This window comes from Podarcis melisellensis, assembly GCF_964234715.1.
Source record: "Podarcis melisellensis genome assembly, chromosome: 5".
In the NCBI taxonomy this organism is placed as follows: Eukaryota; Metazoa; Chordata; class Lepidosauria; order Squamata; family Lacertidae; genus Podarcis; species Podarcis melisellensis.
The window spans coordinates 42,128,812-42,146,109 of record NC_138537.1 but is presented as its reverse complement, the minus strand read 5'-3'; the positions used below and the strand labels follow the sequence as shown (position 1 = coordinate 42,146,109).

The 17,298-nt window shown below is 47.5% G+C and overlaps 2 protein-coding genes across 5 annotated transcripts; one reads left to right on the top strand and one right to left on the bottom strand.

Moving 5' to 3' along the window:
• Positions 1-861: 861 nt before the first annotated feature.
• EXOSC1 (exosome component 1) lies at positions 862-7,164 on the bottom strand. 2 transcript variants are annotated; one of them, XM_081911978.1, is made up of 8 exons: positions 6,999-7,164; positions 5,487-5,602; positions 4,583-4,657; positions 3,309-3,397; positions 2,840-2,873; positions 1,844-1,894; positions 1,659-1,743; positions 862-1,290 (listed from the first exon to the last, which is right to left on the bottom strand). In XM_081911978.1, the coding sequence occupies exons 1-8, from the start codon at positions 7,024-7,026 to the stop codon at positions 1,184-1,186; spliced, it is 585 nt and encodes a 194-aa protein (XP_081768104.1). In that variant the 5' UTR covers positions 7,027-7,164; the 3' UTR covers positions 862-1,183. The 2 variants fall into 2 exon arrangements, with proteins under 2 accessions (XP_081768104.1, XP_081768103.1); XM_081911977.1 differs by lacking the exon at positions 6,999-7,164 and adding an exon at positions 5,834-5,888.
• A 129-nt stretch (positions 7,165-7,293) lies between these two features.
• Positions 7,294-16,218, top strand: ZDHHC16 (zDHHC palmitoyltransferase 16). 3 transcript variants are annotated; one of them, XM_081911972.1, is made up of 11 exons: positions 7,294-7,441; positions 10,755-11,007; positions 11,352-11,546; positions 11,820-11,911; positions 13,093-13,121; positions 13,699-13,832; positions 14,000-14,047; positions 14,524-14,609; positions 14,851-14,974; positions 15,484-15,554; positions 15,715-16,218. In XM_081911972.1, the coding sequence occupies exons 2-11, from the start codon at positions 10,771-10,773 to the stop codon at positions 15,827-15,829; spliced, it is 1,131 nt and encodes a 376-aa protein (XP_081768098.1). In that variant the 5' UTR covers positions 7,294-7,441; positions 10,755-10,770; the 3' UTR covers positions 15,830-16,218. The 3 variants fall into 3 exon arrangements, with proteins under 3 accessions (XP_081768098.1, XP_081768097.1, XP_081768099.1); XM_081911971.1 differs by having other exon boundaries at positions 11,817-11,911; XM_081911973.1 differs by lacking the exon at positions 14,000-14,047 and having other exon boundaries at positions 11,817-11,911.
• The last annotated feature ends 1,080 nt before the right edge of the window (positions 16,219-17,298 follow it).

Below are 17,298 nucleotides of genomic sequence, written 5' to 3'. Positions count from 1 at the left end.
GCTGACAAAGAAAGGGATTCAAACCATTGTTTTATTTTTTATTTTTTCAGATTTGGTAACTAGTTTACATGGGAATGTCAAAACATTGCAATACTGGGGATACTAAACATAAGCCAGTACTGTATACAGAAAATGTGAACACAAGAGTAATAGGAGGGAACACAAAGGTCAATCCTGGTTTACTTACACTCAAACATTTATGTTTAGATAGGAACAATATCAAATTTCCTTTTTGTGACTAGGCATTCATTCCTTTGGTTCTCCCTCTCGAGTGCCTTGGAGCTATCTACTTCAGAACTTGGGCACTGCCTGGGATCCTGCACACCTAATCACCACCCTTGCTTCTCCAATAACATCGTCCAACAAGGACAGGGGGGTTCATTAGATCAAACCATCTAGGACTGAATGTAAAAAAGGTAAAGGGGCCCCTGACTGTTAAGTTCAGTCGTGGACGACTCTGGGGTTGGGCTGCTCAGTTCACTTTATTGGCCGAGGGAGCCACCGTACAGCTTCTGGGTCATGTGGCCAGCATGACTAAGCCGCTTCTGGGGAACCAGAGCAGCACACATTTACCTTCCCGCCGGAGCGGTACCTATTTATCTACTTGCACTTTGACGTGCTTTTGAACTGCTAGGTGGGCAGGAGCTGGGACTGAACAACAGGAGCTCACTCTGTCGCGGGGATTTGAACTGCCGACCTTCCGATAGGCAAGCCCTCAGTGGTTTAGACCACAGAGCCACCCACATCCCAGGACTGAATGTACCCAAGTTCAAAGGAGGAAGTTAACCTTCTCTAGAGAAAAACTTTTATATCGCCTATAGGTGGTATTTATTAAAGATAAAAAACAGTACTGCTTATGGCTCAGAAAGGAGGACGGTTTTATTTGTCCTTTACCAGGTGTTAAGATTAAAATCAGGCAGAAAAGACAGGAACAACAGGGAAGAGTTGGTTGGTTTATAAAACAGTACAACAGCAATATAAAATCAAGAGGAATCCAGAGTTGTCATCAACTTTTCTTTCCCAGACCATTCCAGAAGCCAAAGTGGCCCAGCTCTGTTTTGCACACTCATAAGGTCCATTCACAGCAACAGCAAAGGAGGCTGCTTCCATGCCCCTCTAAGCTTGCAAGCTGTAGCAAAGCCTTTCATGTACTTGCTGTGCATCTTTGGGCATACATCAGTCACTACGTCTGCAGAAACTGGGGCTGTACTCTGGCTACCTTGCGCAGTTCCTTGCTATGTGTACTGGGGCACTGCATTTCACACCAGCTGATTGGCACCATCTGTACTCCTGAAATCAGAACAGAAATCCATAGTTACACAGACACCCTTCTCAGGGAAAGAAAGATTCCTCCACTCATTAAAGGTGCCTTGCGACCACACTGAGACCCCCAGATATAGGGCAGTATATAAATTAAATTAAATTAATAAAAAATATACCACTACCTGGCTCTCTGAAATTTAGTTACTGCATCCATAAACTGCCCTTTTTCACTTTACAACCTAAGTGGATATTCTATATTATAGAATGTCTTCCCTCAATAGTGATGTTACTAATGCTTCTTCCTTAATCATACATTTAAGGGGTCCAGAATATGTCAGCATGTTCGGTAGATTTCAGCATTATGTACAACCTGCTTGGAACAAGACTGGCCTTACCTGCTTCACTATGAGCCACCACTACCCCCAGCTCATTTTCCGCTGTTGTCAGCAAATAGTTGGACTGTGCATCACCCAGAGAGATCTAGCCCCACAGGCTGAGTTAAGGTGCAATGCTTAAAGATTTCTCTTGCAGATAGCACATACATACACAGCACATAAAGGCAGAAACAAGAAAAGGATACAACTTTGGCCAAAACAATATCTCCTGGGCGGAAACTCTTGTAAACCTCTACCTGTCACCATGCATGAGGTGGGAAGGAAAGAGAAAGTGTGAAAAGCAAAATACAAGGGAAAGTGTGCAGTGAAACATGGCTGATTTGAACGTGAAGAGAACATCCATCAGATCTTGTGCTAAGATGTCCTTTATCCAGAAATCACAAGCCTTTTATTCAACAAACGTACAAAAAGAGGCATTGCTAAATGTCCTCTTGCCCCCACAAGGTTTTGCTTTTCCTCAGGGAAGTTTCCCCAAGAGCAGTAATGATTTTATTATTTTTTTATCACACAGTTTTCTCCAATGAGCCCAAGGTGGCAAACCCACTTGTCCCCCTCTCGATACTGTCTTCACGGCAACCCTGTCTAATGGGAAAAGGGGGCTGCTCGTGCGTAAGCGTTTAAGTCCTCCAAGCTTTACCATCAGTGCCTAAACTTTCCCAGTCTGAGGAGCCATGGGTGCATGGCCACCTCAATCGCTGGCAGAATCCGTCAGTGGGCGTTTCCGGAATTTACGCCAACATAAGAGTTCCTTGACGGAAACTCTCCTTTTGTATTCTCTGCGTGACAGTTTCCTCCGCGGAGTGGGCGTCCCCAGCGGAGGTCCTGAGTCCTCCCCACTGTTCTCACTGGAAACATCTTGGAGCCATTCCTCCGATTGAGTTTCTGCAGGAACTCTCCCTCTCCCCCTACTGGTTCCTTCCTCAGCATCCGAAGGTCTCCTAGCCTCCTTGAGCCCTTCCACCACCTGACTCTCCGATGGCAGTTCCCTGACACCCTGTGAGGTAGGTTAGGCAGAGAGATGGTGACTAGCCCAAGGTCACCCAGAGGGCTTCAAAGTCTCCCATGTCCTAGTCCGCCACACACATGTATGTATTCGTGCCAGGAAGAAATGCTCCTGGCTATGCGCATTAGGTATACTACCTATTCCCATCACATGTATCCAAAATGTTTATTCCACTGACCTTGTCTTTCTCTGTAGCTCTGACATCTTCTCTCCTGCAGCAGGAGAAAAGAAGGTAAGAGTTCACCCTAGTCCTCCTCTCCCTCCCCTAAAAGAAAACTGACTATACTGACTTGGCTATGAGCGATTGCCAAAGAAGAAGAAGAAGCTTTTGGAGGAAGGGTTAGCTAGTTTAGATGAAAAACCAAGAAGTCTGAACATGAGGCCAAGCACCTTACTGAACGAAGTAGATCTGGGTCTTGCTAGTGTCTAGATGGATGACTGCCTGGGATCCAAACACTGCCTTGGGTTCCACAACAAAATTATATAAATGAAAGGAACATAAATATAATAAAACAATTCCTACTAGCGCTCAAGTGCTACTGATGAGAGTAAAACAAAATATTTATAAGTGCTGGCCTTATCTCCTCTCTAAAAGTGCAGACACCCAACACCTCAGAAGAAGCCCCACAACAAAGTTGTCTTCCTACCGGATAGTTCCACGGAATGGGGATTTTAATGGTGTAGAGCCGACATACAAGATGTGCACCTTGGCAAAACGAGAGTTAATGCTGCAAACCTGGGTGGGAATATTGGGGGTGGGAAAAAGGGGAGAGAAAACCATAACTGAATTTCAGATTGGACAAATCGAACAGAGTAATCACAAGGAACAGTAACTTCAATGCAATTCCCCCTCCCCTTTTTCTAAGTAACAAAAGTAATTTTAGGATTGCAGTCGATGATGCTTTCTGCTCTGTGGAGGAGAAAAATCAAAGCTAGTTTTTGAGATGAAGTACGTGCTTCTTCCTTTCTGTCAACAACACTTTGTTCTGGCAATGCTTGCAAGGTTTATACTGGACTTGGTAATGAAGGAACTTGGGCTTCTGGTATTCAGGGGCTGAACAGACCAAGAGCCCTGGTATTTATTACTAGGGGCTGAGCTCCTGCTCACTGCACTTGCCAGCTGCACCCACCCACTTGTCAACCCCCCTCCTCTTATGCCTCACCAAGTCAACCGCTCCCATTAGAGCATATCAAACCACCACTACCTGCTCCCATTACTTTGCCCTCAGCTCACCTAGGCTTCCCACCCGTTTCCCTCCTCCAATTCTCTTATCCTCTGATGTTGCTAAAGCCGAAATGGTGTCACTGGAGAGACAGGCAGCAGCAGAGCAAGATGGTTGCTGGGCTGCTGCCTAGCCCTTCCTGGCCATTCTTCCATGGTTCAACTGGGCCAGACACCTGCCTCCATCTCTCTCCTCCTACCACCTTTGTCTCATCCCCCAAATTGCTGTGATGGGCAAGTAGCTCTCAGAAGTCTGTTGTCACACTGTAGTTTGCAGTGCCAAGAGCCAAGCAAAGTGCTGTGTGAAAACATCCATGCCATTTTATTATATATCAAGACATTTATATCCCACCTTTCCCCGCAAAGCATGTCAAGGTGGCAAACATGATTCTCCTCTCTAAATTATCCTCATAACAACCCAGTGAGATAAGGGAGGCCAAGAGTTGGTGACTAGCTCAAGATCACCCAGTGAACTTCATGCCCGAGTAGGGATTTGAACCCTGGTCTCTCAGGCCCTAATCAGACACTCTAAGGAGTGCACCACATAAAAAGATGTAGAAAACATTGCTCAGCTGCAATAGTCAGGCTTGTGGCAAATGGTTTCTATATCTGGTTCAAAGCCAAACCTGTTGCTTTCCTTGGCCCACCAGTAGATGAATGAAAGACAATTATACTGTGCCAAGATAGAAATGAGGTTACCTTGCACGTCACTGTAGCTCCCACATCAGGAAGAAGCTGAGATTCCACGTCCCTCATCACAGAAACCACCGGGAGCTAAAGAGAAGCAAAGAAGACTAGTCATGATTTATTTGACGCATTGCTTAGAGCCGTGCTCATCAACCACAGGTCCTCAGGTGTGGATGGATTAAAATTCCCATCAACCCCATCCAGTTTAGCCAATGGCCAGGGATAATAGGTGTAGTTCAACAAATCTGGGGGACCCATGGTTGAAAACTACTGAATTACAAGTGTTAGGATGACACTATAAGATAACCATGTCTCAAAACTTCTTGTGGATTACCAGCTGACCATACACTTGTTGTTGTTGTTAATATTTATTAAATTTGTATACCACCCTATATCCACAGGTCTCAGGGCGATTCACAGGATAATATAAATGTAATCTTCTAATCACTACAGGTGCCACAGTATACATTTCAGGCTTTATAGGGTGTCATGATTATGCACCATCCAGTTCACATGACATGAAGCTCACCTGCCTTCTTGCACAGACCCACCTCCAGTCAAGAATCTGTGAGACCCAGAACAGCTCCACAGCTATTCACAGAATCATGCTGTAGAGTTGGAAAGGACCCTGAGGATCATCTAGTCCAACCCCCTGCAATGCAGGAATATGCAGCTGTCCCATACGGAGATCAAACCTGTAACCTTACCATTATCAGCACCATGATCTAACCAACTGAGCTATGTTGACTCATCCAAGGTCACAGTTATGCATTCCCCACCTTCCCAAATCTGTGACTTGGTTCCTCTCTTGGTCCTACATTATGAACTAGCACTGCTCACATCAAAGCATTCAGTGCTTGCAATTCCCACTACACCAACCCCTTATACTGTTTCCCAGAGGTTGCTTCAATCTCACCATGCCATTCTCACTTTTCTTCATGAGACAACCAGCCAGGGAGGCATAGATCGAACCATGACGGGTGTAGGTGCCACTTCCAGGGGTTCCTTCCTCTAAGCTGCAGAGTCTCTCTCCTGCAGGACAGAATGCAAGTCAAACATCTCATTGCCTAGAGTTGACTGTCCTCTCAGACAGTAACAGACACAGCAGGAGAAGCTGTCATAGTGAAAAGCAGGACCAACTCATGTACCCCCAGCCCCATTTAGTGACTCCCATCATGCTGTTAACAGGTGCGTATCAAACATTAAAAACTTTCCTATGGTTTAAAACGGGGGCAGGAGAGGAGGCACAAATCCTAACATTACCCGGCTGCGCAACTGCGTTGTAGTTTGCCACAGCTGCCATCCTGAACAGGGACTGTCCTGATACCTCTCCCATTGAGCTACCTGGAGTTATAAACATGGACCACTTATAATAAATGCCATCTCCAACTCTTCAAAAGATTCCATCAATGGTGTCTCCAAAAATTTTTACACATCATTTGAGAAGACAGGCGAACTAATGCCAGTATACTGGAAGAAGCAAAGATCACCAGTGTCGAAGCAATGATTCTTCAACATCAACTTCGTTGGACTGGTCATGTTGTTCAGATGCCTGATTATAATCTTCCAAAGCAACTGCTCTATTCCGAACTTAAAAACGTAAAGCATAATGCTGGTGGTCAACAAAAGAGGTTTAAAGGCTCTCTCAAGACAAATCTTTAAAAATGTAGTATAAACACCCAGGGCCCAGCGCCCCCAAATTACCGCAGATGGGGGGGGGGCGAAGCTGAGCACTGCCAGGCATGGGGGGGGGCGCAACTCTCCCCCATGCTGCTGCAAGAGAGCGATCCCCGCAGAGGCTTGGGAGGGAAGCTGTGCACCCGCCAGTCATATGGTTGGTGGGGTGCAGCTTCCATCCCAAGCCTCTGCGGGGATCGCTCTCCTCCCGCGGAGGGTTAGGAAGCAAGCTGCACGCCCGCGGGCCGTATGGTTGGCAGGGCGTAGCTGGCGGGTGTGCAGGGAAAGGTGAGGCCGCTGGCAAAGCCGCGCAGCTCCCCAACTCGCTGGGGAACCCAAGAGGCCCTGGCGCGATGCACCACTAAGCCCTATGGGAAAGATGGACAACTAGGAAACACTGGTCTGCGAGCGCTCCAAATGGAGAACAGCCAAACAGAACAACAACCAAAGGTATCATGGCTGGAACTCAGGACGAAGGGAGAAACTTGCTAAGATGAAGGCACGCTTGGCAAATCCTCACCTTGATCAACTCCCGCCTGGAAACCTATGTCCCCACTGTGGAAGGACGTGTGGATCCAGAACTGGCCTCCACAGTCACTTACGGACTCACCGTTAAAAACGTGTTCATGGAAGACAATCACACTCGACTACGAGTGATCACCAAAGAAGAAGAACTTCAATAGCGCGACCTCGTTTTTGCACCCAGCCAGGACGCCTCCCTCCCCCCGCCCCGGCTCTCCCAGTCACCCACCAGGGACGCAGTACCGCGCGGGAGCCATCCTGCCCGGGGCGAGTCTGAGCGGCGGCCTCCCTCGCGGGAAACGAGCCTTCCGAAGCAAGTCTCCCCCACCGACAACAGGGCGCTGAGCCGCTGCCTCATTGGCCGGCTCTGCTGTCACATGACTTCCTCCCCGCGCGCATGCTTTCCTCCCTGGGCGGAAGAGCTATTAGAAAACGGGGCGTGCGGGGCACACAGAGGGATAACCATAGGCAGAGGGCGCGAGGAGACCGTGCGAAGCGACGCGCAGTGGGTGACGGGAATCGTAGTTCCGCTTGGCGCTCGCGGCGTGGAGTCGCGCATGCGCAAGGGTGAGGGTGGTCAAAGACAGGGAGCAGGATGCCTCGGTGGATGCGGTAACGCGGGGAGCGGGTTGTAGTCTCGGTTTGACTACACCCTGAACATGGCAGCACCAGGTAAGGCGAGGGGGATCCCTCTGACGCGCGGTGGTCCTGCGGTGCATGCTGGGGCAGACCTCGTTTCCCCTGCACGCTTCGGGCGAGCCGGTGCTCTTTCGCCGCCGGGTAGCTCCTCTTCTCCATTGCTGCTTAAGGGCTTCGCCTGTTTGCTAAGGCTGCCGTGCCCGGTCTGGGCAACAAAGCTGGGGCTCGGTGCTCTTCGCTTTCCCAGATACTGCTTAGCAGCGTCCCGAATGACTGCATCCTTGGAATGCACGTTGGAACAGACCCTCCTAGAGAGAGCCATGAGCCCCTGAACTCGGTAGACACGCGCCTTCAGGTCCCCACGCCTCTACAGAGCTTTCCTGGGATGCATACGAATGGTGCTTCTTTTCCTGTCCCCACTCCTCTCTGGGGTTTGTTCCCGTGACCGCCTCTGGGGCTGTTATGCCTAGAGCAGGCGAGCTGGGGCTCACGCGGAGGTGGAGTTTTAACCTCAGCTGATCTCCTTTTTCTTAGAAAATATAGTGGAGACAAAATCCCATCCCCCACCCCACTGGGAGCCCATTGACTCACCCACGCAGGTCTCGCTGTCTCATAACCATCTCAGTGCTTAATCTTCCCTTGTGTGACTTCTGCTGTTGCTGCCATCTGCTAGAGGGGCAATGCTGCCTTCAGAAATCACCCTTAATCCGTGCTCAGGAAGGATGCCAGCTCTGCTCAACTGGCAGAGAATGGGCCGAGCTCTGGGTGCATGTGACTACCGGCACAGACAATGCTTCTCTATCTCTCTTTCTCTCTCTCTGTGTGTTATTTTCTGATGTAATGTCAACACAGACGGGCTGCTGTGTGTGAACACTTTTATCATCTAGCTGCATGTGAGCTGGTATACTTTGCCGGAAAGCTCTAATTTTGACTCTAAATGTATTGCCTCATGAAAACTAATTATGTGATATTATTAATAATAATAATAATAATTAATAAATAAATCCCAAAGTAGTTTACAACAATGCATTCTGTTGTGAACCAAGTAAAATAATCTGTTTGCCTTGGGGGTGGGGGAGACTTGTAGGTGTTCTTGCTATTTATTTGGCTACTGGGCAGAGTGCTGCAGGAATTCTGCAACATGTTGCTCAATTTTACCAAAGTTTCTACAGAAGCAGAATTAAGAAGATCCAGAGCTATGCTGATCCTCTCCCCTCCCATTCTTGTGAAAATACATTCATGTGTGAGAGGCTGTGAGGTATTGTCCCTGTTTAATGTGCAGCTATAACTTACCCTAAGATGAACCAAAATAGGGTCACTTGTGTTCAGACTAACTACAAGGAATGTACTCTGTTGAGAGCACCAGAACACCTTTTTGAGGCAAGTAGAATTTGAGTGGAGTGAGAGGTTGCTAGTACAGTAAGATGTAAGTGGAGATTGGGCATAATGGTTGCTGCAGAGTCAGCCATAGGCCTACTTCCCTGAGTTTCCATACGCTAAAAATAATAATTTGATCTCTCGACAGTGGTGCCAAATTCCTTTTTAGGTCTCTTTGTTTCATTTCTGCACTGTGACCCCCTTACTAAATTCCACCTTGCTGGTACTGTCACCACCCCTGAGGGGTTCGTAGGGTCACATTCTCGGTTAATATTAATTGGCCAAGATCAGCTTTCTCCAGAGCTGGCCTAGCTCAGGTTCCCTCTTGCTCTTAGATTAGCTGCAGCTTGATGCTAGAGTTCTGCGAGCAGGTAAGTGCCATCGTTTCATTCCTCCTCTTTTATCATTTTGGCCTCCTTAGCCCTGCTAGCTTTAGTAGACAGGTCTAAATTGGATATTTTCCCCAACTGAGGCAGAGATGTCAAGGGGATATGCTGAACTCTCTCAAGACCAGGACTGGGTTTGGGAAGGTATCACTGTTGGCTCCCTTTCGCCAGTCAATTCTTTCCCAACCCATAAATATTTTGCAGAGATGAAAGGATGCATGGCAGCAAGGATTCAATCCTCTCCCTCCCTGTCAGCTCTCTAAATCTCTTTTTTTTAAAATATAATTTTTGCTAAAAAAAATTTAACACAATATTTCAGCATACCAATAACAAAACAAATAAATTCTTTGCTCTACTGAGCTCGTGACTTCCCTCCATCCATTCAACCGGTTTTTAATTTTCAAATCTTTGTGTCGCACTTTATATCCTCTACTTCAGACCTTTATATCCTTATGATCAACTCTGTCTATAAAGTTTTGCGATTTAGAGTTTCTTCGTTGCAGAATTTATATCAATCCCGCTAGTGTCTTCACATTTTTACAATAATTATTCATATACTCAATAAATTTACTCTCTTGGAAACTTTTGGTCATCTTGGTTCCGGATCCTGCCTATCAGCTTGGCCAGTTCCGCATAGTCCATCATCTTTGTCTGCCACCCCTCAATCGTTGGTAGTTCCTGCAGTTTCCATCTCAGATCTCTAAATCTCGTAGGTGCTCAGCTCTATATGGGCTTGTCTTCTGTTTTGGAAGGGTCCATCCCTAACTCAAGGTATCCCCCCTACCCTAAAAATTCTGGACTACACCACAGCAAACAACTTTGGGGGAAAGGCACTGTATCCCCGCCACTCATGAGATGCCTGGTTTCCTCAGTCATTCTCTCCCTTTGCTATGAGAGCTGAAGAAGAGCCTGCTGGATCAGGCAATGACCTGTCTAGTCCACCATCCTGTTCTTACAGAGGCCAACCAGATGTCTGGGAGGAACCTGCAAGCAGGACCTGAGCGCAGAAGCACTCTCCCCTTCTGCCCTTCTGCAGTTTCCAGCAACTGGGATTCAGAACTGGGGGCAGAGCATAGCCATCATGGCCAGTAGCCACTGATAGCTGTTTTCCCCATTATGTTGGGAAAGGAACTCCAAATGCAAACCTCATAGATGTGCCTCTTTGGCCTTTGGGGTGCTGTGTGTGCTCTGGGCAATCTCTTGCCCTTTGAACTCAGTGTATATATATTCACGCAAGGAGCCTGGGTATTTCATCTCAGAAGATAGGCAGGAGAATTGGCAGAGCCATGGAGGGGACACTTTCAACTCTGGGTGCATTCTACTAGCTGTCATTACTCACACGGAAAGCAGTGGGGGAGCAAAACCTTCCCACCAATGCTACACTGGAGTCATCTGAAGTGAGAGTGACTCCTCACCCTCAGCACTATCCTATGATTAGCCGTGACTCTTCCACCTCCTTACATCCCTTAGCATTGTGATTCTGGAGCAGTAGACTCAACCGCTGAATATTTGGCACCAAGCCTTTGCCTTCCATCTAAACCCGATGTCCAGTATCTACTTAACACTGCTTCCTCTCTCCACAGGCTCTGAGTGGCAGGGATGAGGAGCCGCCAGAGGATGTATTCTGCTGTCATGCGCTTCTTCCTGAAATGCCTGCGGATAGGTCAGCGGCGCCGGTTCTGGCTGACTAAGCATGTGGGACAGCTCTGGCTGTATGGGCGCCTCTGTTTGCGCTCCCTGGTGTACAACTCCTTTGCTAATGGCGACACTGCTCTCGACGCCCTCTTTGAGCCCATCTACTGGCTGGTGGATCACGTCACCCGCTGGTTTGGGGTGGTGAGTATCTTGGGAGGAAAGGCAGCGGAGTGCAGCTTCAGGCCTGCTGGAGACATGTTCAGCTCTAGGAAATAAAGAGTTTGAGCCCTGGGCTTCAAGCCACCATCAAACATCTAAGCTGGGCAAGGAGATACATGACCTTGCAGGTGTGGGAGGAGATGGCGCTGATGCTTTGCTGAATTCTTTTGTGGTCCCCCAGCGCTGCTGTTTTCTTCGGACTATGGGGAGACCAAGTTGGGTTTAGCGTGGGGATCCATCCACTGGAAACATTCCTCCATCGAAAGGGCTGAGACTTGTCTGCAGTGTGTTGGTGGCTCAGACCCTTCCCTCTTCCCCCTCAACAGGTGTTTGTGGCCCTGGTGATCACTCTGACCAGCTCAGTGGTGGTCATAGTGTACGTCTGCCTCTTGCCGCTCGTCTTGCAAACCTACCCCCTTCTTTGGATCTTCTGGCATTTCATCTATGGTCACTGGAACCTCGTCATGATTGTCTTCCACTACTATATGGCCATCACTACTCAGCCCGGTTTTCCTCCGCAGGTAGGGTAGAGGCACCAATATCTGATTTCACTTTTATTAAGTTTATTTTTTAACACTGAGGCCCATGGTAGGACATGATTTCCTACCACTTCTTCTTTCACTGGTGACTCTTACACAGAACTTATGGAGAAAGGGCTGATATCGAGTTTCCACTGTGTGCAAGCTCCAGAGGGCCCATGTCCAAAGATGCTTGACCCAGTGTGTTTTGGGTTAGTGTAAGGGCAATGGCACTCTTGCAACCACGCTAAAGGCTACTGATGTTCCTTCCAGCAGCAGTTGAAGAGTGATGTCGCTGCTGTCTCCATCTGCAGGAAATGTATTGCCCCGAAGCCTGCCCGGACCCACCACTGCAGCATCTGCAACAGGTGGGCATTCCCCTTGTATCAGACCAGTGTCACGTGTGAAAACCCGAACCCTTTAAAGATGCTTTATGGGCAGGCAGATAACCAGGGTCATTTATCTTTCACATTTTATGTGAGCATGAAATGTCTTATGGTAGCTGGTGTAGAATCCTGTGTCTGGCAAAGACTCCTGAGAATTTTAGAAAGCTTTCTGAACTCCACATTCCCCTCTTGGCATATACTTCTTGTGATTCTCTCTTATATTTCCCCCAAATATCCAAATACTTGTTTCAGAATAAAGCACGAGAATGCAGGAAGCATAACTACTTGACTCGTTTCACACTTTTGTGATCTTCATAATTTTGGATACGGAGTGAGAGTTTCCTCTGGTGCAGAATTGCGATGACAATAATAATCTGGACATAGATGAATTGTTGCCTGTTTCTCATGCTGAAGTCTTGGAGTCCCTCTTTCAGCTGAGATATAACCTGTAAGAACATCAACATAGTTTCTCTGCACTGATAAAGAAAGTACAGTAAATAGAGGAAGGGCGGCATATGTGTGGTTTTAATAAATTAGGCAAATATGTTCAGTCTTCAAATGTCTGTTTTGCATAATGTCTGCTACCTGTGGGATTAGAGGTAAAGGACTATGGAGAACATCAGAGCTTGGGAAATGCTGCTCAGTCCTCCTCCTCTTTGAATCTTCTTTGCTTTCTCCACTCACTTTAAACCTTTGGTTTTATTTCCCAAGCCATAAAGGTTAGAAATTTGCCTTTTTTTAATGAAAGGAAACATGCTCAAGAAGCTAAATTCTGCCAAATGCTGTGTAGCCTTGGGGTGCATCTGTGTATCTATAGACTATAGGCATCTCTACCTTTAGGAACACCTGCAAGTTTGTGCAGAAGTCTCCTTACACTAAGGTAACATTGCCAAAGACTGCAGAGGGCTTTGCATTGAGGCCAGTGAGCAGCCAGTACCCAGCTCTCGCCAAGCAGCCTTCAGCCGGTCTCTTGCTTGCATGCACATTAAGGGATCGAGTGGTGACTTGTTCTTGTTTTTCTTGCCTTGTGTTGCTGCACCGTGTCATGTTCCATAGCTGCATCATTTCCTTACTATTTAAGCTGCGCTGTCAGCATCTCCTTCTTCTGTCTCACCTCCAGTGTGCAATAGTGCTCTAATGCAAATGCGATTTCCCTTCCACAGGTGTGTGTTGAAGATGGACCATCACTGCCGTATCCTTCTGCAGGCCCATAGCTGGACTGACTTGGGGGTCTCCTGTAAGGTCACTTGTCCCAGGAATGCGATGTTATATGCAAAGTGATAATATATATCCCCTGGGAAAGTAAAGGATGTCTTGAGATTAACTTGTCCAAGGGGGTAAACTTGCAACATTGAAGAGGAAAAGGAAAAGTATTTGTGCAGATCTCATGTGAGGCATGTCTCAGCAAATGATTTGGGAACCATCAGCTGCATTTCAGAGGGGGCATTCCTGTTTCAGCACCAAATCAAAATGGTTCTTAGGCCAGAACTGCTATTCCTCCTATGTGAAGCATCATCCCCTGTTCTTCTTGCCTGCTGGGTTATGGCTTTATTAAAGTGTGTCCTGAGTAAGCAGATCTCCTCACTCCCCCAAATTGAAAGGAGCAGCAAAATTGGAAGGAGCCCCAACAGGTGGCATGATATTAGGTGGATCAATTAAATCACCAGTACGGTTTGGGTGCAGATCCAGAATTGGCTATCCCCTGTTAAACGGTGAGGAGGGTTGGGGATTTTTGCCTGCCTTTACAGACCTTTAACCCCAAGGGACAGCATGGCTGAACAACTGCGTGGGGCACTTCAACCACCGCTACTTCTTCTCCTTCATGCTGTTCATGACCATGGGCTGCATCTACAGCAGCGTCAGCGGCTGGGACCTATTCTGGGAGGCCTATGCTGCCATTGAGGTGAGGTTTCTGGGGTCTGCCTGGGCACATGGTGGCATGGGAGGGGGGGTGCTTTCTCAGTGGAGGGGGAGGGGCTCTTCCTCCTGGCCTGGATAACTGCACGAGGAGTTACATAGGCCGAGGAGAACTGAGTGTGTGTAACTGGCAGCCTCTTTTCCATCCGATAGAAAATGAAACTGCTTGACAAGGGGAGACTGCACGTGACAGCCAATCAGGTGGGGTACCTGCTGCTCCGCTGCTCAAGTCAGGGACAGGGCAGAGCATGGCAGGGGAGCTTGCTGCTCTGCCCCAGCAATTGACTCTACAGCCATGGCTGTGACTGCTCAGGTTCCCTTTCCTGGGCAGAATCACTCCTTCCCTTCTTCCTCCTAAGGGAGCCCGAGCCCATTCAGCTGCAGTTGGTTGTGCCATCGAGGGGAGGAACTGTTTGCATAGCTGGCTAAGTGACGTTGTATTCTTGTTTTCCAAAAGATAATGTATGAATGGGGAGTAAGTGAGTATTGAACCCCGGAACCCATGCTCTGCCCCATCGCTGATTCATGATCAAGACCCTTGCCTCCCAAGAGGTGTCTGTCTTGTGCTGTGCTGTCCGTCCACCCATTTGTCCTTGAAAGATCTCCACATCTCATTGGTTTGGGGTCGCTGCATCCTCGCATCTCTGGCCACCGCAACATCTGCTTTTTCCTTGCAGACTTACTCTCAGACACCACCACCCACCTTCTCCTTCCGCCAGCGAGCTTTCCACAAGAGTATAGTGTATGCCTGGGTCCTCTGCAGGTAACTGATCTGGTTGTTTGGTGCTCATGGGGAAGAGGAGGGGCAAGTCTCTCCGGAATGCTTTGAGAAAGCTGCCAAGTCAGCCTCCGGAGCACAGAGCTTTCTAGCTGTCTTATTCTCTGCTCTCTGCAAAAGCCTCATCCAGCTGTCAGTGAGAGATAATAAGCGACTTGCTCCAGCTATTTCAGCTACTTGGTGTTTGCCCATCCGCTGCAACATTCCTCTGTTTATTTCCCTGCAGTTCAGTAGCCTTGGCACTGGGCGCTCTCATGCTCTGGCATTCTGTCCTCATCACTCGTGGTGAGACCAGCATTGAAAGGCACATAAACCGCAAAGAAAGAAAGAGGCTCCGATTGAAGGGCAAGGTGAGGAGGGCAAGGCTCAACCCTCAATTGGGGGGGGGGAAATGGAGGCAGAACAGCTGAGCTCACCTATTTGCTTAATGTGTGTGTCATGCTAAAGTTCCATCAGTTCAGGGTGTCTAGTTAGAAAAATAGCTAAAACAGGGCCTTTTCTCCTGCAGCCCCTTCCTGTATAAACAAACTTCCTCTTGAGTTGACCCTGTTATTCTCTGGCTTCCAGAAAACACAAAACTATTTTTAATCAGGCATGCATTTGAATATATTTTTCTTTTAGTATTTTATTTGAATTAATATTAATACACGATATAAAACTCAGCTACATAAACAGGGAAACGTTTTCTTTTAAAGGGTATGATTCCGTCGCACTTATTTTTAACCATTTGAATAATTCTGAAGTTTGACCATAGTCAGATTTTCCCAAGAGGGGTTGCTATGCAGAATGGAAGAATGAATAAATATGCCAGAACCAGGTCCTAGCAGAATATTTCATGCTACTTTTCCATTGGCCCTAGGTCTTCCAAAACCCATACAACTATGGTCCTTTGGGAAATTGGAAGGTTTTCCTGGGTGTGGAGACACAGAGGTGAGAACGGGAAATGTGCAACTGGTATACTTTACATCTGCCCTGTCTCTTGGATAATAGGGTGGCTGGGATTGGCTGGATCTTGGGCAGAATATACTAGCAAGCCTATAAATGTCTTCCTGTGTTCCATTTATTCATTGAAAGATGTTCTCTTTTCTAGGCACTGGGTCACCCGAGTTCTACTACCCTCCACACACCCACCCTATGGATCTGGCCTGAGTTGGGAAACTCCACCCTGCATTGTGGAACAGAAGACTCCTCTCTTGACAATTTGATTTGATAAAGGGCAGAGTTGACCAGCTGCCGGAAGACGGGAAACCACAGGCTGCTTTCAAGGGGCAGCATAATGGACAGCACAGTTCCCCGAGGTGCTGGTGACGTCACATGCCACAATTGCACCAGCTGCAGCAAACTGCTCCAGCAGTCTTAGGATGAAGGTGGAAGAGCCCCCCCCCAGCTGCAGGCAGCTGCGGTGAGACAGCAATGTCTTGCCCACATAATCCAGCCTATGTAGGATGAAGTATTGGTATTCCTGGTAGTGGAGGAAGGCGCAATATGCCCCCTGCCCCACCTCAGGACCCTGGCTGGTATGCCAGGGTCTTGTTACTCTTCCACTATGTAGGCAGGGATTTTTTAAACGAAAATAAAAATCATTTTAATATGGTGTGGCATCTGTTCCTCTTTAGCAGAAGAGAAGGCACAATGGTGGCAATATCTTAAGAAACTGATTGATCTCTCTATAGCTCACAACTGTCTTTTCAGAACAGATTCCAGGCAGTGCTGTTTTTACAGATAGTTGTAGGTCTTAAGAGATTTTGTTGGTCCCGGCCATTAGGTGTAAGGCCTTGGGGTGAAGTCTAAAAATATCTTTCAAAAGCCACAGATTGTCCCTATTCTTGTATATGTACCATTACCATTTTTCCACTCTGTTGACCTCTCACCAAACTGCAGGTTTCTGTAGCCCTTTCAAGGCAGCAACATGAGAAGCTGATGCTTACCTCTCAGTGCCCCTTCCATGTTTTTACAAATAATTTATGAGTAGTCCAGAACTAGTGGTACATAGTAGGATTAAAGGGGGTGGGGTACTATGCAGGACTGGTTTTGTTTGACTACCTGAAACTCAGCTATGGAGCATGTATGAAAAGCAGCCCTGAGAAGTGTATGGTGGGGGGTTCTGTTATAATAGCCATGGGACGCATGCCATTAAGCACTGCTTTCTTTGCAACCATCTACTTAAGAAGAGTAATTAGGCCTTCAACACAGCCCCAGGCCCCACCATTAATTCAAGTTAAGGTGTGGTCAATGGCTAGACCAGTGTTTCTCAAACCTGGATCCCAACTGTTGGTGGACTACAATTCCCATCACCCCTGACCACTGATCCTGCTAGCTAGGGATGATGGGAGTTGTAGTCCAACAACAGCTGGGGACCCAGGTTTGAGAAACGCTATTCAAGAGTAGGCACCTTGCCAGCAAACGTCTTACACCTAGGAAGGGTAAAGCATGGCCTCTCTACCACTGAGGCTCAGCTGTTTTCCAGCATGTACAACGCTCTATGTCATGGCTAGTCATGTACTTTCATCTATTTTCAAATACAGTTCTACTATGTTCATTAATGAGGGTTGTCACTGGAAAGACACAGCAGAGGAACTAGGGAGCTGTAACCTTTAATGCCATGTATAAATTTCAGATGGGCAGCAGTGGCACTCTTAAAAAACTTTATTTGTAGAACACTTTCCAAACAAGC

Excerpts from the sequence above, each read along its gene's own strand:
- EXOSC1 (XM_081911977.1), bottom strand. The coding sequence starts at position 5,873 with ATGGCAGCTGTGGCAAACTACAACGCAGTTGCGCAGCCGG. Across the intron at positions 5,603-5,833 it reads CAACGCAGTTGCGCAGCCGG|GAGAGAGACTCTGCAGCTTA; the intron begins GTAATGTTAGGA and ends TCTGTCCTGCAG. Across the intron at positions 1,291-1,658 it reads GGTGGCTCATAGTGAAGCAG|GAGTACAGATGGTGCCAATC; the intron begins GTAAGGCCAGTC and ends TTCTGATTTCAG.
- ZDHHC16 (XM_081911971.1), top strand. The coding sequence starts at position 10,771 with ATGAGGAGCCGCCAGAGGATGTATTCTGCTGTCATGCGCTTCTTCCTG. Across the intron at positions 14,975-15,483 it reads GGCTCCGATTGAAGGGCAAG|GTCTTCCAAAACCCATACAA; the intron begins GTGAGGAGGGCA and ends CATTGGCCCTAG. Across the intron at positions 15,555-15,714 it reads CTGGGTGTGGAGACACAGAG|GCACTGGGTCACCCGAGTTC; the intron begins GTGAGAACGGGA and ends TCTCTTTTCTAG.